Genomic DNA, 25,794 nt, shown 5'->3' on the forward strand with positions numbered 1-25,794 from the left:
AGAAGTCCATTTTGACTTCCAAAACATTTGAAAACCAAATTGCGGCTTCTTCTTGGCTAAAAGAAGCTCCTGCAGCCATTTGGAAGCAGCATAAGCCATGTCGGACATTCTGGTTCCAAAAGAACATTCGCAAAACCGGAACAATCACTTCCGGAGTTTGCAGCATTCGGGAACCAAAACATCCGAGTTCCAGGGCGCTGGGGATCTAAGGTTACGGCTGCATAGCTTGCCAAACCGTCCCTAATTATCCTTTGGTTTTGGTTTCCAGGGGACATATACGGATTGGAGAATTGCAGTATGAGATACATCCTTTTGAGGGTTCCTCTACGCACCAACACTTTCTCTACCGCATGGCCCCGGAGCAGCAGGAGCCATGCCGAGGGATTCCTGATCCCCAGAAGGAGCTGCCAAGGCATGAAATAGAATTTACTCCAACCACATTGTCCTCCGAGAAGAAGGTAAGCTTTTGTCCGCTAAACCTGAGGAGTCAGTGGAAACTCTGTGGGGTGGTCCCAACATTAGATCCATCAGATTTGCCGGCCGCCTCTTCCGCTTCCAGCCCAACGGATTGCCTGCGGAAGTGGCGCAATGTCTGCAGCTCTACATTGCTTTGATTCCCCCCCCCCCCGCCCCCGGCAAACCCTGAGCTGTGTGCATTTCATTTCAGGCAGTGTTTCCGGGAGCTGATGCGCCATCCAGATACCTGGAGTATTTTGCTGTTTGCGACAATTCCATCGTAAGTGGCGATAACCTGTATTCTCTGCCTGTAAGGTTTTATGCATGTCTGTCTGCCTGCTTGGCGGCTTCCTTGCAGTGTTTAAGTCCATGCAACATCATAGGCTTAAGAAAGAGAGATACCGACTTTCAGATTAGAGGACAAGCAATTCTCCTCACTGGTTAAAGGAAAAGGTAAATGTACCCCTGACCATTAGGTCCAGTCACAGACGACTCTGGGGTTGCAGTGCTCATCTCGCTCTGTAGGCCGAGGGAGCCGGCGTTTGTCCGCAGACAGCTTCCGGGTCACGTGGCCAGCATGACAAAGCCGCTTCTGGCGAACCAGAGCAGCGCACAGAAACGCTGTTTACCTTCCCGCCGGAGCGGTCCCTATTTATCTACTTGCACTTTGACGTGCTTTCGAACTGCTAGGTAGGCAGGAGCTGGGACCAAGCAACAGGAGCTCACCCCGTCGCGGGGATTCGAACCGCCGACCTTCTGATCGGCAAGCCCTAGGCTCTGTGGTCTAACCCACAGCGCCACCCGCGTCTCACTGATTAGCGGATTGCAAAATTAAAATAGATGAAGAGAGCCTAATTACTTACCCTGACAGTATGGTTCTCTGCTCATTTATGACAATGTAGAAAATAACTAAGATCTACTATGGGGCGATAAAATAGGTGATAAATTAATTTTAATGTTGTTTTTTTTAAAAAAAAAGTTCAGTTGGATTACTCAGATTTCGGTTTGACTTAGATGGAAGGGTGTAAACGGGTTATTTTAAAATTGGCTTTGTACTGTATTGTTTAAATTTGTTAAATTGGTTTTTTTTTTTGCGTGTATTATGATGAATGTGTTTTTCTATGTGATATGGGCTAAATGGCCGAAATAAACTACCTACCTACCTACCTACCTACCTACCTACCCTGACAGTGGAATTTTATCGAAAGACAGCACCTTCCTGGAATTGCCTTGAGGTGTGGCATGTTTTGGCAGTCTTCAAAAGCATTTAATGATAAAATGCAATAGAATGACCGCTCCCCACATCAAATGGGGGGGCGCCTTTTGCACGGTTGTGTGCGGCCCCCATGATCCCATGCGGCTCCCGGTGGTACAGCCTGGAAACACGCACACACACACCTAGGCTGGACACCTGGAGGTGGCTGCCTACCTCTGCCGGTAATCCAATCACAGCTGGGGAGGCGTTGCCAAGAGAGAGTTGGCCAGGTAAGGGGAGGGATCGACCTGCCCAAACAATAGTGGGCGGAACTTACCTGGGAGTTCTCAGTCGGCTCCAGAGCTTCTCCCACCCTCCCCTCCCTCCCGCCTGTCCGCGCAAATTCAATAAAGAAAGATGTTAGCCCTAGCTTATAAAGAACTTCTTTTATTTCAGTACCAGCAGAAAAAGAAAAACGTGACTCAGGTGATATTGATGGTGCTTCAGATTCTATCTGTCCTTCACAATGTAAGTATGTTTATTGGAAATTTCTGAATAATGTTCTGTGTCTTGCCTGGGAGAGGAAAGAGGCGAAAAGCACTACAGTGGTGCCCCGCTAGACGAATGCCTCGCTAGACGAAAAACTCGCTAGACGAAGGCGTTCATCTAGCGGAAGGCTGCCCTGCAAGACGAATTTGTCTATGGGGCTGCCTCGCAAGACGGATTTTTTTTTTCCGTCTAGCGAAAACCACGGTTTGCATTGCCACTTCGCTAGACGAAAAAACCGCTAGACGAAAATACTCGCAGAACGAATTATTTTCATCTAGCGCGGCACCACTGTATCTTAACGTGAAGGACGGAGGGCAAAGGGCACATCACATGCAAAGCCATCGTGAGAAACTCTGGTCTTTGGAGAAGAGTTTCCCTTTTGCAAAGCGGGAGAAGGGGGATTCATGTGTTAGCGGGAGCGAAACTTTCTTGCCGCGGTAGTCAAATGCAAAAAGGGTGATGTGATGTGCATATTGCAGGTATTAATACTGTGCAGTTTGAAGCAACTGGAAGAATAAGAACTGGCTCCTTTTGGAATAATTCATTGTCCTGGCCCATAAAAACCATTATTCAAACTTTTACTTGCAGAACTTTCTTCATAACAGAATTAAAACATAAAATATACACCCAAAACATCCCTACGATGTACAGGTGAAACTCGAAAAATTAGAATATCGTGGAAAGGTTCATTTCTTTCAGTAATTCAACTTAAAAGGTGAAACTAATATATGAGATGGACTCATGACGTGCAAAGCGAGATACGTCAAGCCTTCATTTGTTATAATTGCAGTGATTATGGCGTACAGCTGATGAGAACCCCAAATTCACAATCTCAACTTTGGGGTTTTCATCAGCTGTACGCCATAATCATCACAATTATATCTCGCTTTGCATGTCTTGAGTCTATCTCATATATTAAACTCCAGTAGCTAATGAAAACAATTGCTTACATAAATGGACTTTTCCACGATATATTCTAATTTTTCGAGTTTCGCCTGTATTGTGCTGTCCAGCATAGGTTCAGCATCTTACAACAAAAGATAACTCCCAAAATCAAAATGTGTCTCTCTCCCTCATTCCAGCTTCTTGGGGAGCCATTATCGCATACTTCTGCTCTCTGTCGCTTTCAGAGAAAAACCAACAGTCACGGCCCTTTCAAGAAGGCGAATTTGCAGCTCAATGCCTTTTTCACCTGATCTAAGGTTACAACACTCCCCTGTTAGCTAGCAGAAAACAACAGTTAATTATCAAATCGGCAAGAGCTCAGAGACCACAGTAGTTTTCTAACTACTGTGGGGGGAAATCCAGTGTTAGCAATACACATTTAAGCACTTTCCATTTTAAACCTCCATTAATAAGGAAACATTTCCCCATTTCTGTGTGAATTAAATCAAATAAAATGTTCCTGGTGTGACTTGATTAGGTTAGACTCCTGCCACACCTTTTGCATAATGGGTGAGAGTCGCTCCTAAGGCACAAGGTAAGTAGAAGACAGCAGTTTATTGCTGCCTTGCAGGGGGTTGGACTAAATGACCCTTGGGGTCCCTACAATTCTATGAGTCTAAGATTTAACAATTTTCCTTGAGTGTCTCAAGCCTCGACTTGATACACCACTTTCCTGTATCTTGGGGACTTTCTGTAGTCAAACTACTGCAACAAGACAGCTCTGCAGTGTAGCAGGTGGGAGAGACTCTGAGCACATAAATTGTTTAAGAAATATTTATACTATGTACTATCGTTTTATTTTCTCTTTTGCTGGTCTATGACCGTAATAAAGATTTATTTATATTTATTTATTTATATACTTTGGTGTGAACTGCCAGGGCATCAGGCATAGAAATGTATTTAATAATCATAATCATAATTGATAAATAAATATTATTAATAATGAACATTTGATTGATGGTAATGTGTTCAAAGCAGTTAACACATGCTTTGCCTTACAACAACCCTGTAAGGTAGATCAGCATTATTATAACTGTGTGTGTCTGCATATAGAGCCATAGAGCATGTAGAGATGGAAGGGGAGCCTGGGGGTTGGGTCACCTGGTCTCCATCTTTTGCACCACATGGGTGTTCTTGAACCCAGTACCCTGAGATTAAGAGTCTCACGCTATATCTTATGCGTGTGTGTGTGTGTGTGTGTGTATATATATATATATATATATATATATATATATAATATCAGAATGTTTTATAAGCATGCGATTTCCTATTTTCTGTTTTCAGATATATGACGACATAGGTCTTCACGTTGTTTTGACAGGAATAGAGGTGTGGACAAGGCAAGATCTCGCAGGCAGCGAGGCCGGTTTGGAAGCGTTTCACGACTACGTCACCTCTGAGCTTCGGACTCTAGTCCATTTCGACCATGCCGCCTTATTCACGTGAGACTCTTCCCCATTTCCGTTGCTGGGAGTGTTGGGTCGCCCTCCTTTGTCCGCCTGCTTCTGCTGCTGCTAATACCAACATTCCCCCTGTTTCTTTTAGAAATTTAATATCTGTATGTATAGTACATTATAGATTATAGGCACTATCTATATACCCTGTTTCTCATAAAATAAGACGTGCCTATCAAATAAGCCATGGCAGGATTTTCAAGCATTCACAAAATATAAGACATACCCCAAAAATAAGCCGTAGTGCTGGGCGCAGTTCTAGAGGGCGCCAAAGAAGAGGAAGAGGCCTGTCGGGTTGGCACCCAGACCCGGATGTTGCTGCTGGTGCAGCCCCGTCAAAACGCCCAGCAACCCAGCAAGAGCCGCAGCACGCGCCGCCTGGAGCCACGAGCCAGCGGGACCCAGCAAGAGCCGCCGCCTCCTCCTGTTGGCTTCCGGAGGCCCGGGGCGCTCAGCGCAGCGCTGCTGGAAGCCGACCTGGCAAGCCTCCTCCTCCTGCTGCTGCGACTCGGGGCGCTCCGTGCGGCGCTGCTGGGCGCTGACCCGGCAAGCCGCCTCCTCCCTCCTCCTCCTGCCGCGGCTCGGGGTGCTCCGTGCGGCGCTGCTGAGCACTTTGTCAGTACTTCAGCAGCAGCAGCAGCAACAGCCAGTTCCAGGCGCCAAGCCGCAGCAGGAAGAGGAGGAGGCTTGCCAGGTCAACGCCCACCGCCCCGAGCCTCCGGGAGCCAGCAGGAAGAGGAGGTGGCCTGCCGGGTCGGCGCCAAGCAGGGCCGCGTGCCCCGAGACAGCTGGACCAAGCAGCAGCATCGCCGGCCGCGGCAGGAGGAGGCAGGTGCCCAGAACTATACGGTACTTAATAAAAAAATAAGACACCCCCGAAAATAAGCCATAGGCTTATTTTCTTAAGTAAAATAAATATAAGACGGTGTCTTATTTTTGGAGAAACACGGTATATATATATATATATATATATATATATATATATATATATATATATACCGTATATACTCGAGTATAAGTCGACCCAAATATAAGCCGAGGCACCTAATTTCCCTACAAAAATGTGGGAAAGCTTATTGACTCAAGTATAAGCCGGTTCACCTTTGCCACTGTGGTAGAGGAGGAACGAGCAGCCCAAAGCAGCCCTCTGGGCTGCTCCTTCCTCTTCCTCCTTTGCTGCTGTAGAGCTCACCCCGTCGCAGGGTTTCGAACCGCCATTCTTCTGATCAGCAAGCCCTAGGGCTCTGTGGTTTAACTCACAGCGCCATGTTCCCTTGTGTTATACAGAGAAGGCTGGGATCCTGTCCTGTTTAAGCAGGAGCCAGGGAAAGTGAGCACCTGTGGGGTTTTAATACTTCCTTAACTGATAGGCTTTCTGCCTTCTGGGGTCTAAAGTTTGCATTTATGTGAGCAGTTCAGGAATGGAACAAGCTGCCTGGGGAGAGTAAAGAACCGCCGTTCTTGTACACTTCTTAAGGAATGGTTGACTTGAGTATAAGCCGAGGGCAGCTTTTAAAGCACAAAAAGTGTGCTGAAAAACTAGGCTTATACTCAAGTATATATGGTAAATGTTCCCATTGCGTGCGTGCGCGACACCACATTGATCCGTAACCGCTGCACCAAACAGCATCAAATTAGGACAAAGCGTAACATGACCATCGAGGAAGGATCTGGCACAATAAAAATTAAAACAAAACCCCGCCTTCCATCCTTCACTCCTCGACGCATTTGGGGCAACAGAAATTGCGTGCAGGGGAGTTTCTAGCCCCTTGGCTGCCCGGGGGGCGGGGCTGCCGGGTGGCAGCTTCGGGAGACTCCCGAAGCCGGCACCCATCAGCGGCATCCCCTCGTGCCGCGGCTGCTCGTGCCTGCGCGAGAAGCCGCAGCACGAAGGGGTGCCGGGCGGCGGCTTCGGGAGTCTCTGCAGCCCGCAGAGACACCCGAAGCCACCGCCCGGGCTCCCTCGGCGGAGCGCATGTCGGGGCAGGGAGAGGGGCGGCCAGCGAGGAGGGGTGCCACCCCTCCTCGATGGCCCGCACCTCTCCATGCCCCGGCTCCGCAAGCCAGCCAGCGGCGGAGCTCGGCATATAGGCTAGGGGCGGGCCAGCGAGGAGGGAGTGGCATCCCTCCTCGCTGGCCTGCCCCTTGCCTCCATGCCGCGGCGAAAAAAGCCGCTGGAAGGGGGAGACTATTTTTGGCACTGCCGGGGCCGAGCCGCAGGGGCGGCTAGCGAGGGGGCAGTGCTGAAAATAGTCCAAAAAAGTTTTTATAATTTATTTTTTAAAAAAATTTAAAGCCCAGGGGGACGGGGCCTCCGCCCGAAGTGTCACCCCCAGCAGGGTGCTGCCCAGGGCGCCCCTCCGACCCCTTGCTACGCCCCTGATTGCGTGCCTCCTTCATCGCCTTTGGGACCAGGGGAGTGCCGGGCCTTTCCAGCATCTTCAGAGCCTCGACCCTGCATCCCATGCCCCTCCCCGCTAGAAGCCTCGCTGCTCCCCTCGCTGCCAGAGGAGGTGCTGCTGGTCAGGTGGGGCTGGGGCTCTCTGTAGCATCTCGAGAGCCCTTCCACCACCTTGCGCTGTGCCAGGGACAGTTCCCTGACACCATGCTATAAGCGTCACGCCAGAAGCACAGCATTGGATGAGGCTGGTCCAAGTGGTTTTGGTGCTGAATGTATCCGTCCTTGCCCGTATTAATTAAATATCCAGTTATGCCCTGAATTTCGACATCTTCTCTTTTGTAGGGCTGTGGGTACACAAAATTCCTTTGGAAACCCAGGGGAAGAAGGTTTTTGCCTTCAGGATCATGTCTCAGTTTCTTCTGTCAAAGTAAGTGGTGTGGTACATTATTTGATGTGACCTTGCCAGTCCCTGGTCCCCTTAATTCACGTGTTTTTATACCCTAGCGTTAAGCTATGGTGTGGCGCATATTTATTTGTACCCCGCTTTTCAGCCCAAAAGACTCCCTCCAGAGCAGTTTACATGAAATCCAGACAAGACAGGCTTACATCGTAATAAACCAAGAATGGAATTACCCGTATTTTTCGCTCCATAAGACGCACTTTTTTCCTCCTGAAAAGTAAGGGGAAATATCTGTGTGTCTTATGGAGCGAATGGTGGTCCCTGGAGCCAAATTGCCCAGGGGCCAAAAGAGGATCATGCTTTTTATTTTACAAAGAGAAAAGGGGGTGTTGAAAGGACCCGCTCAGCAGCTGATCAGCAAGAGATCGGGAGAGAGATAAGAGTCCCGGCTCCCTTTCGCCCCCCCCCTTGCCCAGGCCTCCATTGTTGAATGTGCTGCAGAGGGAGGTTGTTTGTTTCCTCAGCTACATGTGACTGGCTGATTAAATTATCTGTCTGGAAACTTTAGAAAAGGCTCCCTTTCCTTTAGAAGATGCAGAAATGTGAGTTGAACCCCATAAAAACAGGGCTTTTCCTCTTTGCTTTCCCCCCTTTGCAAAAGGAGCTTTGCTTTTCCCCCTTTGCAAAAAAAGCTGCAAAACTTTTAGCTGATCCTCAAAAAAACAGGGTTTTCCCCTTTGCAAAAAAAAGCTGCAAAACCTTTAGCTGATCCTCAAAAAAACAGGACTTTTCCCTTTGCAAAAAAAGCTGCAAAACTTTTAGCTGATCCTCAAAAAGCCTGGGCTTTTCCCTTTGCAAAAAAGCAAAAAAAGCTGCAAAACTTTTAGCTGATCCTCAAAAAGCCTGGGCTTTTCCCTTTGCAAAAAAGCAAAAAAAGCTGCAAAACTTTTAGCTGATCCTCGAAAAAGCAGGGCTTTCCCCTTTGCAAAAAAGCTGCTAAACCTTTAGCGGGTCCTCAAAAAAACAGAGCTTTTAGAGGAGGAAAACCAGAAAAATATAAGGAAGAAAGGGGGACATTAAACTCAAAATTCCAGCACCGGTTTCTAGGCGGTTGTTCCTATATTGACCAGCTGCTAACATAGGCCGCTTGGGGCTTCTCTGTATACTACTTTTAAAACTAATAGGTTTTCAGTGATGCTCCATAGTAGTCTGAAATAAATAATAATAATAATAATTAGAAGACCAACAGTACAAAATACCAACTGAACAGAATGAAACCATATGACCATCGCATACTGAAAAATCAGACCTTTGTTTTATGACTCAACATTTTATCTATTTCCTCCGATTTCTTTATACAAGTAATAATAATAATAATAATAATAATAATAATAATAATGTTTTATTTCTACCCCGCCCTTCCCCGCCAAACCGGGCTCAGGGCGGCTAACACCAATAAAATCACAACAAAAACATAAAACAATTCATTAAAAATACACATTAAAATACAATTTAAAATTTAATTTAGACTGCAGCCTCAATTTTAAGTAGCCGACCAATCACACCAAAAGAATGAAGCATCAGGGTTAAACTGAAACCAACCCAAAGGCCAGGTGGAACATGGTCATGGACTTCTTTGATTTCCCCTGTGATAACATTTGTATCGAAAATGTAAGAAAAGCCCTGCTGGATCAGGCCAATGGCCCATCTAGTCCAGCATTCTGTTCTCACGAGGGTCAACCAGATGCCTATGGGGAACCCATAAGCAGGACCCGAGTGCAACAACACTCTCTGCTTCCTGCAGCCGTTATTCATACTGGCTACCTTGCCGAACATCTTTGGGAGAAGGAAAGACTCAGGAGTTAACCCTGCATAAATCTGGAACTGCTGTTTCACCACTTTATTGTGCAACCCAAAATGGATTTATTTATTTTTTTTTGCAAAAAGCGTTGGATAATCTCCTCCCACTGCGCAGCCACAATTCGCACACAGTCCAGTGCACTCCTGCATTCTCAAAAACATTTCCATCGCCTTTGGGCTCAATTCCCCGTCTGTCTTCTTTCCTCCCCTGCGCACAGACGTCCTTGTCTTTAACAAACGATGGTGTATCAGCTGCCCATCAGCTGGGCCATGCGGTCTTTGGCTTTGTCCACGACGACCTTCCGGAACTTAAAGGCAGAAGGTGTGACTGCACCTGCACCTCGGAGCGTGGCCGCTGCGTCATGCATTCAGCTGTTGCGTAAGTAGGGGGCCAGTGATCTTTCGGCCACTGTAGTTTTCACTCCGGAAATAAAGCCTCTTCGTTGGTTATATTCTCAACCACGGCTCTAGTCAACCTGGAAAAGCTGCCGGCGGACGAACGCCAGCTCCCTTGGCCAGAAAGTGGAGATGAGCGCCACGCCCTATAGCCAAATTAGACTGGACGTAACTGCCCAGGGGCCCTTTAACTTGACCAGTCAACCCACCCTTCATACATATTTATTTTTTTGGGGGGGGAAGCACTGTTGGAGATTCATTCCCCGTGTCTGCAGTCATGGGGTTGTTGTCTATCACATGACGGTGTTTTCATTCCACAGAGCGGGAAATGACGGAGACAGGATGTTTGTCTTACTGTGTTCCCTGAAAGTGGGACTATTGTCCTCCGTTCTTTCTCTCTTTGCTGTCTGATGCTAGAAAGAGAGGGAGCCACGTTGCAGTGCTCCGTGTGTGTTTATATGTAAATAAAGTAGATTAGCCAAAATGCTGAGTTGCTGAGGTCTGTTTATGCATGCTGCAAAGACTCTGCGGATCCCTAAGTGTGCTGATGCTTCTTGGTATCAGTCGCTGTGATGTTTGGGCAGAAGAAAGCTTTTGAAGCTCCCGAACAATCAACCAGGAGAGAGAGAACATGCCAGTCGGGCATGTGTCTCTGCCAGGGTCCTACACAAGAGTAGGACGCTCCTGCTAACGACCCAATGATTTCAGTTGAGCTGATTGGTAACTGGGACTGACCAATATGATCATATCACATCAGTCTGTTTCCAGCGTCTTAACCTTCAATGTTTTGGCTCCACATTCCCTGAAGGATTGTCCCATATATACCTGCTTGAGTCTCAAGATTACCTCTACAGCAGGGGTCAGCAAACTTTTTCAGCAGGGGGCCGGTCCACTGTCCCTCAGACCTTTTGGGGGGCCGGACTATATTTTGAAAAAAATTACGAATGAATTCCTATGCTCCACAAATAACCCAGAGATGCATTTTAAATAAAAGGACACATTCTACTCATGTAAAAACATGCTGATTCCCAGACCGTCCTTGGGCCGGATTGAGAAGAAGAAGAAGAAGAGTTTGGATTTGATATCCCGCTTTTCACTACTCGAAAGAGTCTCAAAGCAGATAACATTCTCCTTTCCCTTCCTCCCCCACAACAAACACTCCGTGGGGTGAGTGGGGCTGAGAGACTTCAAAGAAGTGAGACTAGCCCACGGTCACCCAGCAGCTGCATGTGGAGGAGCGGGGAATTGAACCCGGTTCCCCAGATTACGAGTCTACCATTCTTAACCACTACATCACACTGGCTCTTACTGGATCCGGCCCCCGGACCTTAGTTTGTGGACCCCTGCTCTAGAGTCTCTTCTTCACCAGATGAGGTGGGGGTAGACGTCACTGGAAGAGATCCTTCTCTGTGGTGGCTCCCAGGTTGTGGAATTCCCTCCCCAACGAGGTATTTTCGGGAGCAGGCAAGTGTCCATTTCCATTTCCCCGGGCTTTTCTTGTTTTTATGTCCTTTTGGCCGCCATTCTTTTCCGCTGCCTAATTTACCGGTATTCTCATGCTCTTTTAATCGTTTTGGATTATATGACTGTGTTCCATTTGACACGCTGCGGTTTTCCCTTCCATTTGTCAAGCAAGCACCCAGGGGAGCATTTTTGTGTGTTGGTTGGTTAACGAAATAAAAATTAAAATAAAAGGATCGCTGTTCTGCTAACAGTTTGTTGTCTTTTTTTTTTAATTGCAGAGGGTGCCACCGCTTCAGTAACTGCAGCAAAAATGCATATTACGAATTCCTAGCGAACCGGGGGAAATTTTGTTTACTGAATCTGCCTAGGGACTCATTTGAAACCTACACTGAGAATACATTTATGTTAAAGATGTGTGGAAACGGAGTGGTGGAAGGCGAGGAAGAATGTGACTGTGGTAGGCCTGAGGTTAGAGCTTATGTGTGCAGGGGGTATTATTATTAAATATATATATTTTCTGCCTCGAGGGGCATGGAGTTTCCTTGCTGTTTAATCTGCCCTAAGGTTAACCAGAGGGACGCGGGTGGCGCTGTGGGTTAAACCACAGAGCCTAGGGCTTGCCGATCAGAAGGTTGGCGGTTCGAATCCCCGTGATGGGGTGAGCTCCCGTTGCTCGGTCCCTGCTCCTGCCCACCTAGCAGTTCGAAAGCACGTCAAAAGTGCAAGTAGATAAATAGGTACCGCTCCAGCGGGAAGGTAAACGGCGTTTCCGTGCGCTGCTCTGGTTCGCCAGAAGCGGCTTAGTCGTGGTGGCCACATGACCCGGAAGCTGTACGCCGGCTCCCTCGGCCTATAGTGCGAGATGAGCGCTGCAACCCCAGAATGGGACACGACTGGACCTAATGGCCAGGGGGTCCCTTTACCATTTACCTTTAAGGTTCTTGCATCCTGTTTTCTTAGCAAATTAAAAACTCCTTTCGTTAAAACACAAACTTAACTTTGCTTCCCAGGCACATTATCTCCAGTTTAATTCTCATTTTAAAATCCCATATCCTGGAATACATTCCAGGGGGAGCATATAAATTGAATGTGCCTTCTCTGGTTGAGAATCCACTGGTGACTTGACGGCAGATAAGAACTTAGTATACCTTTTGGCTACTGCAGATTTGAATCATCTTTGGAATATTAATGTTTCGTTTTATATTTTTGGCAAACCACTTAGAGGAGTTGCTCGTTTACAATCAAGCAGTATACTAAATTTGGTAAAATGATCTCCATGTACAAATCAGAATGAATGCCCATTAAACAGCAAACATAGTGGAATCTCCCTACAAACTTTGTGCAAAGAGATGAATGCTCACAAGTATCTCCTGTTTTTTTGTTTCACAAAGCAATACACAGAATAATCAAGGCACACACACACACACACACACACACACACAGTGGTACCTTGGTCCTCAAACTTAATCGGTTCCGGAAGTCTGTTCCAAAACCAAAGCGTTCCAAAACCAAGACGCGATTTCCCATACAAAGTAATGCAAAACAGATTAATCCGTTCCAGACTTTTAAAAACAACCCCTAAAACAGCAATTTAACATGGATTTTACTACCTAATGAGACCATTGATCCATAAAATGAAACAACAATCAATGTACTGTACTATAAAATAAATAAGACAGTACTGTAGATGATAAGAATTAAAATTATTATGATGATGATAGTCATTTTTTGCATGGGGGGCTTTTATCCATTTCTGTGGTCACACAATCAGTCAGCTGAACTGGGTTCCACACAAACAAAGTAACCGAAAAAGCCTCAAAAAGAAAAACGCAAAATAAATAGCCCACACAAAAGCGCGAAATGGTTCTTGAACTTAATCCGTTCCGGGAGTCGGTTTGACTTCCGAAATGTTCGAAAACCAAGGCGTGGCTTCTGATTGGTGCAGGCGCCCCGGAAACAATAGCCGACCGCTGCATCAGATGCTCAGCTTTTGAGAAACGTTGGAAACCGGGAACACTTACTTCCAGGTTTTTGGAGTTTGGGAACCAAGGTACCACTGTATTCAAAAACTGGCAGGATGAAAGCGTGCGTGAGATGGGAGACTAATTTTCTTTTCTTCTTTTTCTTTCTTGGAAAAGGACCTAAAACAACAGAAAAACGTCGCTTCGCTATCGAAAAACAGAATGAAAGAACTCAAGATGCTGGAGGTAAGTTGTGGCTAAAACCAACTGCCCTTTGTCGGTGTCATTAAAGAGCACCTGGAATACTGTGTCCAGTTCTGGGCACCACATTTCAAGAAGGATACTGACAAGCTGGAAGGTGTCCAGAGGAGGGCAACCAAAATGGTCCAAGGCCTGGAAACGATGCCTTATGAGGAACGGCTTAGGGAGCTGGGTATGTTTAGCCTGGAGAAGAGAAGGTTAAGGGGTGATATGATAGCCATGTTCAAATATATCAAAGGATGTCATATAGAGGAGGGAGAAAGGTTGTTTTCTGCTGCTCCAGAGAAGCGGACACGGAGCAATGGATTCAAACTACAAGAAAGAAGATTCCACCTAAACATCAGGAAGAACTTCCTGACAGTGAGAGCTGTTTGACAGTGGAATTTGCTGCCAAGGAGTGTGGTGGAGTCTCCTTCTTTGGAGGAGTAATTTAATTATTGTTTGATTTTATACCAATGTTATGTATCTGATGTTAGCCACCCTGAGCCCGACTTCGGCCGGGGAGGGCGGGATATAAATAAAATTTTATTATTATTATTACTTGTTATTATTCCTTTGTAAGAAAATATGAAATAACGTAAAATCATTGACAATAAATTTTCCGCACCGGGTACCACCTGACCTTCCCATGCCTGGGGGAGGGGTGACAAAAAATGTTTGCCCCCGGGTACCAATTTACCTTGCTACGCCCCTGGTGTGGGGGAAGAGGCTGGGGCGGGAGGGCTGTGGCCCTGGGTGCATTTTTTGGAGAGAGCGTGACCAGGCACCCAGACAAGAGGCTCCTTCGTTTGAGCCTAGCTCGGACAGCTCCTTCATGCACAGCCACAGCTCTGCTCCCAGGTCAGGTCTGATCGTCGGGGTGGGGGTGGGGGGGGAGGGAGAAGAGAAGGGGGGGAGGAACAGATCTGGAGGGTGCTTTAGCTCCAAGAAGCTGCTAAATAGCCTACGATCTTTTCTGACAGGAGTGCCAGAAAAACGAGTGCTGCCAGGAGAATTGCAAGCGGAAACCATACACAATGTGCAGTTACGGACTCTGCTGTGACAAATGTAAGGTAAGATTGCCACAGCAGCTGTCATTCGCCTCTGGTTTGGCGCTTAAAATCCTTACTCTCTGGGCCTGTCGAATCTCCAAGCAACGCCTTGGTGGCATCCTTGTGCAGATAGTTGTCTTAACCTCACATTGCTTATTTGCATTAGATCATGCATGTGGCCTCTTTCTTCGGGTCAAATTTCTTCTCCATCTCGGGTTGGGGAAGGCCGAACATAAACTACATTATCTGTATTTCTACCATCGTTCAGCCCGGACACTGAGGTCCAGCACCGAGGGCCTTCTGGCGGTTCCCTCACTGCAAGAAGTGAGGTTACAGGGAACCAGGCAGAGGGCCTTCTCGGTAGTGGCACCCTGCCATCAGATGTCAAGGAAATAAACAACTACCAGACTTTTAGAAGACATCTGAAGGCAGCCCTGTTTAGGGAAGCTTTTAATGTTTAATAGATTATTGTATTTTAACATTCTGTCGGAAGCCGCCCAGAGTGGCTGGGGAAGCCCAGCCAGGTGGGTGGGGTATAAATAAACTATTATTATTATTATTATTATTATTATTATTATTATTATTATTACCTTTCTTATTTAGTGCCCCTCAATACTTACCCATCCTCATTTGATTTTCAAAACAAAACAAAATAAAAAATTCCTTCCAGTAGCACCTTAGAGACCAACTAGGTTTGTTCTTGGTATGAGCTTTCGTGTGCATGCATGTATCTGAAGAAGTGTGCATGCACACGAAAGCTCATACCAAGAACAAACTTAGTTGGTCTCTAAGGTGCTACTGGAAGGAATTTTCTATTTTATTTTGTTTTGACTATGGCAGGCCAACACGGCTACCTACCTGTCGTTTTATTTTGCGATTACATCCACCGCAGCACCATTTTACAGACAAAATGCGCTCACCGTAGGCAACATAATTTTTAAGAGCCTTGTGCAAGTCCCAACGCTGTCAGCCAGGAAGGAACTTGCTGAGCTAGAGAACCCAGGTTTGCATAGATCTGTTTGCATATCCCACACTGATGCACTTTGTCTTATTTGCATGATTATTTGTATTTCTTTGCAAAGTTGGGCTCTGGTGGATTGAGGGGACTGGACCATTAGTGGGTCCAATGGCCAAGAAGGCAGTTTCTGCACGAGATGTATAGGGAAGAGAGGGGCAGATAGGGCTCGTCCAACTGGGAAGGGAGCCTAACTAGGAAGGAAAACAAAATAGAAAATTCTTTCCAGTAGCACCTTAGAGACCAACTGAGTTTGTTCTTGTTATGAGCTTCCGTGTGCACGCACACTTCTTCAGATACACTGAAACAGAAGTCACCAGATCCTTAAATATAGTGAGGGAGTGGGGAGGGGTATGACTCAGAAGGGTGGTGGGAATGGGTGATCGGCTGATAGGTGTGGAAAACCTGTTGACGACTCTTAAGGGCTGCAATTAGCCTTGCAGGGAAAGGCAAGGGGTGAGATGGCTAAAGATAGCTTTGTCATGTATAATGAGATAAGAATCCAATGTCTTTGTTCAGACCAGGTTTCTCCATGGTTTTAAGTTTGGTGATTAGTTGCAATTCAGCCACTTCTCTTTCCAGTCTATTTCTGAAATTTCTTTATATTAAGACAGCTACTTTGAGATCTTTTATAGAATGTCCTGGGAGACTGAAGTGTTCTCCTACTGGTTTCTCTGTCTTGTGATTCCTGATATCAGATTTATGTCCATTTATCCTTTGGCGTAGGGTTTGGCCTGTTTGTCCAATATAGAGAGCTGAAGGGTGTTTTCCACACCTATCAGCCGATCACCCATTCCCACCACCCTTCTGAGTAATACCCCTCCCCACTCCCTCACTATATATAAGGGTCTCTGGTGACTTCTGTTTCAGTGTATCTGAAGAAGTGTGCATGCACACGAAAGCTCATACCAAGAACAAACTCAGTTGGTCTCTAAGGTGGCACTGGAAAGAATTTTCTATTTTGTTTCGACTATGGCAGACCAACACGGCTTCCCACCTGTAATAGGAAGGAAAAGTCTGGTCCTAAAACTCTGCTGCCTTGCGGGACATCTTCAGGGGAACAAACCCTACACAAATCTGGAATGAAGTCCCTAAGACGGTTGGATGGCGTTTTCTACGCCTAGTTTCCGGCAACTCCTGCAGCCCAGCTGGTGCGAAACGTCTTTCTCTCCTTCCCTTTGGACCCCATCAGCGAGGCTGACGGACGGACGAGGGGAGTCTATGCCATCTGGGCAGCCCAGGACCTCCAGACACACTGCTCAGGCTGGCACCCCAGGGAGGTCACTTTGCCAAAGCAGCAAAAACAACCTGGGAGGCAGCAGTTACAAGTTATTGGCCTCCGCGGCCACAGCAGGTGCTGCGATTCTCCAGCAGTTTCTTTTCCCCTCCAGAGGCGCACTCCATTGTCTCTCGAGACAGACAGATGCCAGGCAGGGGCATCGCTGGGGAGGGGCGGTAGGCGCGGTACACCCCCAGTGACAGGGTGACAAGCGGCGGGTGGGGTGACAAGCGGCGGCCCCTCCCGCCACTCCCACGCGCCGCCGCTCCCTCCGTCACCCCAGGAGCAGCAGCGCTGCACGGACGGGGTGCTCGCTCGGCTGATGGCCTGGAGTCAGACTCTGATGCTGAACCTGAGGGATCCCAGCCTGCACAGGATTCCCCGCCTCCAGAACCAGCAGAGCCAGGGCTAGGGCTTGAGCCTGAAGGATCCCCACCTGTGCTGGATCCCCAGGTGCAGGCACCAGCAAAGTCTGCTCTGGCTCCTGATGGGAGGGAGGACCCATTGCCTGCAGGTGCTCCACTCCCAGCCTCTTCAGAGGAAGCTGAGGCATCCCCTGGGTCCAGTAACCCACCAGCCTCTCCTGAGCTACAGAGGCTCAGGGCAGAGAGGCGAAGGGAGTTAAGTGTCTGCAGGAGGAGTGCTCGCCTCCAGGCCCGGAGGAGAGGCGAGTCTCCGGAGGATCGGGGCGGCCAGATAAAAGCCAGCCAGACCCAGCCCAAGTTGCGTGAGCAACTTAGTTGCAAGCGTATGCTCAACCTGCAACCTTGTGCCTGAACCTGCCTTGGACCTTGACCTGCTCCCTGCCTCGCTCCCCGCCGGACTGACCTCCTTTGGACCCCTAGACCCAGGACTGGACTTGGACCTCGCTTCATGGACAAACCCTTGGGGCCAGCACACCGTCCGTGCAGCGCTGCTCCTCCCAGGGTGACCGGTGGTGCGTGTGGGGAGTGGTGGGAGGGGCCGCCGAATGTCACCCCCACGCACCGCCGCTCGCTCCGTCGCCGTGGGAGCAGCAGCGCACAGTGTGTGCGGTGCTGCCGCTCCCGGGGCGACGGAACGAACGGCGGCACGTGGGGTGACAAGCGGCGGCCCCTCCCGCCACTCCCCACGCGCCGCCGCTCCGCTCCCTGCCCGCTGGGCTCAGGGAGCGGAGCCCGGGGGGGGGGAAGGACAGAGGCAGGCCAGCGAGGGGAATGACACCCCCCTCGCTGGCCCAACCCCTCTCCTTTCCCCGGGACAGCTCCGCTCACGGAGCACAGCAGGAGAGGGGCGGGCCAACTGGCCAGCGCGGAGGCGTTGTTCCGTGCGCATGTGTCATGATGTCATGCGCACGGAGCGACGCCCCGCCCCTGATGCCAGGAACATTTTATTCCACAGCTTGTCTGTTATGTGCATATTTCCACGTGGTGTTACAAAGCCGGAGCCTGTTGTATGTAGGCAGTCAATAATTTGAACACTAATAATAATAATAATAATAATAATAATAATAATAATAATAATAATAATAAATGTTTCTGCGTCCTCTGAGAATGCAGCCACAGTGTGGGGTTTGGTTTTTGTTTCCAACAGATTGTCCCCGAAGGGAAAGAATGCCGGGAAGCAGCTTCCGAATGTGATTTCCCCGAATACTGCGATGGGGTTTCCGCCAAATGCCCCACGGATGTGTACAAGCAAAACGGGATGCCCTGCGGCACCAACGACATCTGCTATTCGGGGAAATGCTTCAATGCTCACCAGAAGTGCGAAGATATCTTTGGCAAAGGCAAGGCTGACACGATTTAATACAAAAATATCTGGCAGTTTTGTGTCGTCCTGTACACAGTGTTCCTAAATGTTCCTCTGAGTAGGGGAGGGCAGATCTGACTCGGTTTTCCAATATTCGGGCCTCCCCATTTCCACTTCAGCTTGTGAAATACTGTATTATTATTATTATTATTATTATTATTATTATTATTATTATTATTTCCAGGTCCTCACGAAACTTAATCAGCATTTCAGAGCTACTTTCTTCTAACATACACATTTTTTTTGCAAAGTAATTTTCCTTAGCATAATGCAGTTTTGCATATTTTGGGCTGATTTTTATGCACACTTTGCCAGAGTATACGCATTTTCTCCTCCTTGGTGGGAAAAGTGCATTGCAACCCCCAGAGAGGTGTGGATTTTGAGGGGTGGTTGTGTTTCGGTTTGCCCCTCGTTTGATTTGGCTAGGTTCACATTTAAGGGCGAACTGGACTTTGAGGAACCCCCCCCCCCTCATCTCCACCTCTGTGATCAGGAATTTGTGCGGCTTCTCCTAGGAGGGACAAATGCTGTATCAATAAGGTTCCCTCTGGCAACCTCACACTGAATTTCTCGCTCACAAATCTTTCCCTCTCATGCAGGGGCGTAGCAAGGTAAATCGGTACCCGGGGGCAAAAAAAAATTTGTCGCCCCCCCCCCCCCCCAGAGGCATAGGAATATCAGGTGGTACACAGTGCAGAAAATTTCTTGTCAACCGCCCTATTGATTCCCTCCCCCCCAGCAAAAATTGTTTTACATTATTTCATATTTTCTTACAAAGGAATAACAACAACAACAAATAATAATAATAATAATAATAATAATAATAATAATAATACCTTTTATTTATATCCCACCCTCCCCGTCCGAAGTCGGGCTCAGGGTGGCTAACATCAGATACATAACATTGGTATACTGCAGTGTTTTTCAACCAATGTTCCGCGGCACACTAGTGTGCCGCGAGATGTTGCCTGGTGTGCCGTGGGAAAAATTGTGTTTATTTGATTCCTATTCAAGAGAATTACTTTATATATAGTCAATATAGGCACAGAGTTAAATTTTTTAACATTTTCTAATGGTGGTGTGCCTCGTGATTTTTTTCATAAAACAAGTGTGCCCTTGCCCAAAAAAGGTTGAAAAACACTGGTATACTGCATACTGCGTGTGGTTTCCGCTTGCAATTCTCCTGGCAGCAATCGTTTTTCGGGCACTCCTGTCAGAAAAGATCGCAGGCTAGTTAGCAGCTTCTTGGACCTAAAGCACCCTCCAGATCTGTTCCTCCCCTCCTTCTCTTCTCTCTCTTGTAGGGGTGCCTGGTCACGCTCTCTCAAAAAAATCCACCCAGTCTCAAAAAAATGCACCCAGGGCCACAGCCCTCCCGCCCCAGTCTCTCCCCCCACACCAGGGGCATAGCAAGGTAAATTGGTACCCGGGGGTGACAAACATTTTTTTGTCACACACACACACACCCCGGCATGGGAAGGTCAGGTGGTACCCGGTGCGGAAAATTTATTGTCAACGGTTTTACGTTATTTCATATTTTCTTACAAATGAATAATAACAAGTAATAATAATAAAAAACTTTTCTTTATATCCCGTCCTCCCCGGCCGAAGTCGGGCTCAGGGTGGCTAACATCAGATAAATAACATTGGTATAAAATCAAACAATAATTAAATTACCTCCTAAAAACATCTCAGAATCAAATTAAAGTCTAATTAGGTGGCTTTCCACAGGGCGAGGGTTGGGAACAGTAAGTGCTCCACTGAACTGGAATTTCAGCCTTCATGACATAGGAAAACAGCCAAGTGAACAGCTATTTTGGTGGAGGAGGGTCAAGATATTAACCGATATGCATGAAATTTCATATATAGCTATATAATCCCTAGTATAGTAAGAGAAGACCTTCGGAGCAGGCATTTAAAAAAAAAAATTAAAAAAAAAATGTTCCTTGATAATTTGTCACCCCCTCCATTATGGAACCCAGGGCGGACCGCCCCCCTTGCTACGCCCCTGCTCTCATGCACAAATCAACAAATACTGAAACTGCCTGGGACCAGCCGTCCTGCTTACCAGCTCCTTCGGCCACTTGCTGAGCTGCTGCGGTGACACCGATTGCACACAAATTATTCTAGCTGCATGGAGGAAACCGCCGCAGAAGAACTTTCAGCTTACCTGGCTATGCTTTTGGGAGGACTCAGGGCCGTCTTAAGCATGTCCGGCGCCGTGGTGCAAAGCTCCCTCCGACGGCGCCCCCTGTTTCCCAGAGGTTTTTTTAGGGAGGACGGCAATGCCGGCGAGGCTGGAGGAGGTGGGCAGCGGCTGGAGTGCGGCTCTTCCGGCGGGGAAGAGGCAGAGGCTGGACGCAGCACCTCCCGGCTCAGCTGGACACTTTGTGCCGCAGTGGCCACGGCAGACAGCGGCTCCGGGCGTGGCACTGCTTTGGCGCAACATGGCGGAGGCGGGCGAGGGCGGCGAGCTGATGTCGGGAGGCACCGCGTCCAGCCTCCGCCTCTTCCCTTGTTCAGTCGTTCAGTCGTGTCCGACTCTTCGTGACCCCATGGACCAGAGCACGCCAGGCACGCCTATCCTTCACTGCCTCTCGCAGTTTGGCCAAACTCATGTTAGTAGCTTCGAGAACACTGTCCAACCATCTCATCCTCGGTCGTCCCCTTCTCCTTGTGCCCTCCATCTTTCCCAACATCAGGGTCTTTTCCAGGGAGTCTTCTCTTCTCATGAGGTGGCCAAAATACTGGAGCCTCAACTTCAGGATCTGTCCTTCTAGTGAGCACTCAGGGCTGATTTCTTTGAGAATGGATAGGTTTGATCTTCTTGCAGTCCATGGGACTCTCAAGAGTCTCCTCCAGCACCATAATTCAAAAGCATCAATTCTTCGGCGATCAGCCTTCTTGATGGTCCAGCTCTCACTTCCGTACATTACTACTGGGAAAACCATAGCTTTAACTATACGGACCTTTGTCGGCAAGGCGATGTCTTTGCTTTTTAAGATGCTGTCTAGGTTTGTCATTGCTTTTCTCCCAAGAAGCAGGCGTCTTCTAATTTCGTGACTGCTGTCACCATCTGCAGTGATCGTGGAACCCAAAAAAAGTGAAATCTCTCACTGCCTCTTCCCTAGTGTCCTTCAAAACTTGGCGCCCTGGCGCCCTGCACCACTATGGATAAGACCCTTGGGGTTTCTTAAATTGTTATGGATCAGAAAGACATTTCACCCGAGTCCTTAAAGGAATCTGGTTGTAACTTACCCAAAGCATGCAAGTGATACAGAATCCATATGCATCTCCTATACACATGATGAACAAAACTCAGAAGGTGAAAGTTGCTGAGCTTTTTCTGCAACATCTCAAAAGTTCTGGAGCCATTTTTAATGAAATTCGCCAAAAATAACCACCCTACACTTTCCGGCCGGACGCTGTTCGCACGGTCCAAATACCGGCTATGTCTGAATGCATGGCAACCCTACAGTGGAAGCTATTGCCCAAGCAGGGTTGTTTTGGACTTTAATCTGAAGTTCAGGAGGTTAAGCTGCAGTTATGTCCCAAATTTCAATATCTTAAGTCTGTTGATTTCAGTGGGTCTGCTTTTGGCTATCACCGTTTACCTGCTAGAGATGCGAAAGAAAAGAGGCCAGCCATTTTAAGAGCTAGCCATTTTAATAAATTCAAATTATTTGGATGGGGTCGGGGGGCGGAGATGCCTTTCTTGTCTTATATGTGAATGTACGCACACTTTGCTCCTGACAGATGCCCTCTTTCCGCCTTTTCTCTGTCTCTTCTTTCTCCCAAACCTGAAGGTGCAAAAAGTGCTCCGCTGAGTTGCTACAAAAAAGTCAACGTGAGAGGAGATCGGATTGGCAACTGCGGCAGGAATAAATTTGGGTACAAGAAATGCAAAGAAGAGTAGGTTCTACCTGTGGGCAGGGGTCCAACCTGCTGGGTCCGATGCAAAGGGGGCAATTGATCAGTGGCATAGCGTGTGTTGCCAGTGCCCGGGGCGAGACAAGGATTGTGCCCCCTAACCTTCTTGTGGGCGTCATGTGGGAGGCAACAGGTAGACTTTGCTGTGCCCCTGTGGGGGTCGTCTGCCAGTCTCTGCATTCACCCTCTCAGCTCGGCAAGCTCCTTGCTGGTTCTCCTTGGTGGGCAGCCAAAGCTGTGGCAGATATGCATATAGCTTTAATTTTATCAGACTTGATTTTTCTTTTTAAAGATTCTTTTTTAGCTGTTCTTAGTTTTATCTGTTAGCTGCCTGAGTCCCCGTCGGGGGGAAAGGAGGGGTATAAACAAATATATATGTCAGATCTGCATTAGGGTTGCTCACGAGTAATCAGGCATGAGTCTCAACTGTCTTTTAACAGTTTATTGGTGCAGACTATTTACAGTGCAAAGAACGTGAAAACACGACCGTCCTAGTCACTTGCGGAATCCGGGAGTGCCGGTTTCTGGCTGTGACCCCAGCGTAAGAATTTCGGTACCCCAAAGCGCAGCCTCCCCGGTCTCCTTTAGACCCCTCTGCGCAACTGGCGCGATGGACGTGGCATGCTCCCCTCAGAGCGAAACTCATGAGGTGTGCTAAGACCTCCCGCCCTGCTGAGGGCAGTTCCCTGACAATATACATATGAGAACTTTTGGATCCCCTCTCAGATTTAATACGGTTAGCAAAAAACCCGCATACTAATACATTTAAGTTATACGGGGGGGGGGGGGAGGCAGGGAAAAGTTACATGGAAGATCAAGTGCATGGGAAATATTGGCTCCAAGTGGCCAGTGGTCTTAAATTAAGGCACAACTCCTCTAGGAAATTTACTAGAGAGATCTAACATGTAGCTGATTATTGTTTTTTTGGAATTCCAACTTTTTACTCAGTTTTAGGACCCAGATTCTTGGCAACAGATATATCCATCTTAAGGTGACTGGATTTTTCCACTTAAACCATGAAGATGGAACCATTCTTAAAAGAAGCCATTAACCTTTAAAAACACATCGTCGCCGTCGTCATCGACACTGGAGGCAGGAGGGATACCTTGTTGGGCCTTGGTGAAAATAGCCAGCCTAGAGCTCCCTTTCCTTAGGGTGATCTTGAAAGTTCAGGGCCCATTTCTCCTGGTACGGAGCCGGTGCTGTCCCTGAAGAGCTGGTAGAAGTTCGCCCCTGCTTTGCCCTTAGTGAGATTAACAAGCCAGATTGAATTTGGCGGCAAGGCATCCCGGGATGGTCGCCCTGAGCGGAGAAGGAGCTGTATGTAGTGGTTAAGAGCGGTAGACTCGTAATCTGGTGAACCGGGTTCGCGTCTCCGCTCCTCCACATGCAGCTGCTGGGTGACCTTGGGCTAGTCACACTTCTCTGAAGTCGCTCAGCCCCACACACCTCACAGAATGTTTGTTGTGGGGGAGGAAGGGAAAAGGAGAATGTTAGCTGCTTTGAGGCTCCTTCGGGTGGTGATAAAGCGGGATATCAAATCCAAACTCTTCCTCTTCTTCCTCTTCTTCTTCTTCTCTTTCCCTTCTCACTTTTCGTTGCAGAGATGTCCTTTGCGGAAGGATCCAATGCACCAACATCCATAAAATCCCAAGATTTGCAGCCGATCAGTCTATAGTTCAGACTCCTATAGACAATCTATTGTGTTGGGGAATAGTTTCCCACAAAGGGGATGACATGCATGACGCTGGAGCGATAGCAGATGGATCAGCGTGCGGCGACAACAAGGTGACGTCGGTTACCTCTGAGCAGGGCTGAAGGGGCAAGTCCTGGAGGGTTTAGGGGATGGCACATTTTAGAGGTCACCATGCCTGGAGGCAAGATTGGCTGCACTGCTTCTGCAGATGGTTTTCAGCTGGGAATGCTATGGTCTTTGTACCTGGTTGGGCTGTCAGGAATCCGTGGCTCTGAAAAAATGCTGCATTCATTAATATATATATATTGTCTTGGTTAAGAGTAAAGGTAAAGGTAAAGGGACCCCTGACCATTAGGTCCAGTCGTGTCCGACTCTGGGGTTGCGGCGCTCATCTCACTTTATTCACCGAGGGAGCCGACGTACAGCTTCCGGGTCATGTGGCCAGCATGACTAAGCCACTTCTGGCTAAACCAGAGCAGTGCACGGAAACGCCGCTTACCTTCCCGCTGGAGTGGTACCTATTTATCTACTTGCACTTTGACGTGCTTTCGAACTGCTAGGTTGGCAGGAGCAGGGACCGAGCAACGGGAGCTCACCCCGTCACGGGGATTCGAACCGCCAACTTTCTGATCGGCAAGCCCTAGGCTCTGTGGTTTAACCCACAGCGCCACCCGCGTCCCTCTGGTTAAGAGTAAGCTAAACTCAATAAATAACTATCCACCAAAGGGTTTGCCTTGACCTCCCTAAATAATATGTTTAGAGAAGGCCAGACGGTAATTTTGTGGCTCTGCAAATCAACCATCTGCCCCGGGATGCATCTGCTCAGCAGTTTTCTGGATTTCTGCAAATGTTGAAGAAATTTGGCTTTCCTGCTGCCCATTAACATTGATACGTATATACTTTTTCCTAGATATGCATCAGCAGAGAATGTGTTGACCTGAAAATTCTGAATTATGATTGCAATTTCACAAGATGTAACAACCAGGGGGTAAGTATTGGAGAAGCATAGAATCTTAGAGTTGGAAGGGGCCCCCAAGGGTCATCCAGTCCAACCCCCTGCAATGCAGGAATCTTAGCATCCATAACTGAGGGCCATCTAGCCTCCGCTTAAAAACCTCCAAGGAAGGAGAGTCCACAACCTCCGGAGGGAGTCCGTTCCAAATAAATTGACTCTCCAGAGAAGGGTGGTGGCATTTTTGAGTTGCCTTCCAAACTCAAGGCAATAGGTAGCATTCAAAGAAAAGTGTGACCCAACCAAAAAAATCCCAAACAATTTGGGGGCGGGCGACATATAATCAAAGAATTGGAAGAGACCACAAGATTTACTCTGGCCCCCTGCAAGGAATCTCAACATGGTTCCCTCTCACAATGCACATGAAACAGAAGTTAATGTCTAGTACAAAGAAGGCTATAATGTCTTGAGAAGCGGCAGGATAAAAGTGGAATGCTCATGTTTACAGGAAATAAAGCGCCCGTTTGGTGCCATAGCAGATGATTGCATTATATACAGGTGAAACTCGGAAAATTAGAATATCATGGGGAAAGTCCATTTATGTAAGCAATTGTTTTCATTAGCTAACTGGAGTTTAATATATGAGATAGACTCATGACATGCTAAGCGAGATATGTCAAGCCTTTGCTTGTTATAATGATTATGGCGTGCAGCTGATCAAAACCCCAAAGTTGAATTTGTTAATTTGGGGTTCTCACCAG

The 25,794-nt window shown here is 47.8% G+C and overlaps 1 protein-coding gene and 1 long non-coding RNA gene across 2 annotated transcripts; both read left to right on the plus strand.

Annotated features, from left to right (window-relative positions):
* The first annotated feature begins 671 nt into the window (after positions 1-671).
* On the plus strand, positions 672-4,550 carry LOC117044944. The gene is made up of 3 exons (XR_004426383.1): positions 672-736; positions 2,108-2,179; positions 4,430-4,550. It is a non-coding gene; the product is annotated as an uncharacterized LOC117044944 (long non-coding RNA).
* Positions 4,551-4,571: 21 nt separating this feature from the next.
* Positions 4,572-24,203, plus strand: LOC117045032 (disintegrin and metalloproteinase domain-containing protein 21-like). The gene is made up of 9 exons (XM_033145818.1): positions 4,572-4,587; positions 6,340-6,494; positions 9,479-9,639; positions 11,399-11,588; positions 13,259-13,327; positions 14,305-14,394; positions 18,240-18,432; positions 22,262-22,367; positions 23,990-24,203. The coding sequence occupies exons 1-9, from the start codon at positions 4,572-4,574 to the stop codon at positions 24,201-24,203; spliced, it is 1,194 nt and encodes a 397-aa protein (XP_033001709.1).
* Positions 24,204-25,794: the final 1,591 nt, after the last annotated feature.

This window comes from Lacerta agilis, chromosome 4 (assembly GCF_009819535.1).
Source record: "Lacerta agilis isolate rLacAgi1 chromosome 4, rLacAgi1.pri, whole genome shotgun sequence".
NCBI classification, from domain to species: domain Eukaryota; kingdom Metazoa; phylum Chordata; class Lepidosauria; order Squamata; family Lacertidae; genus Lacerta; species Lacerta agilis.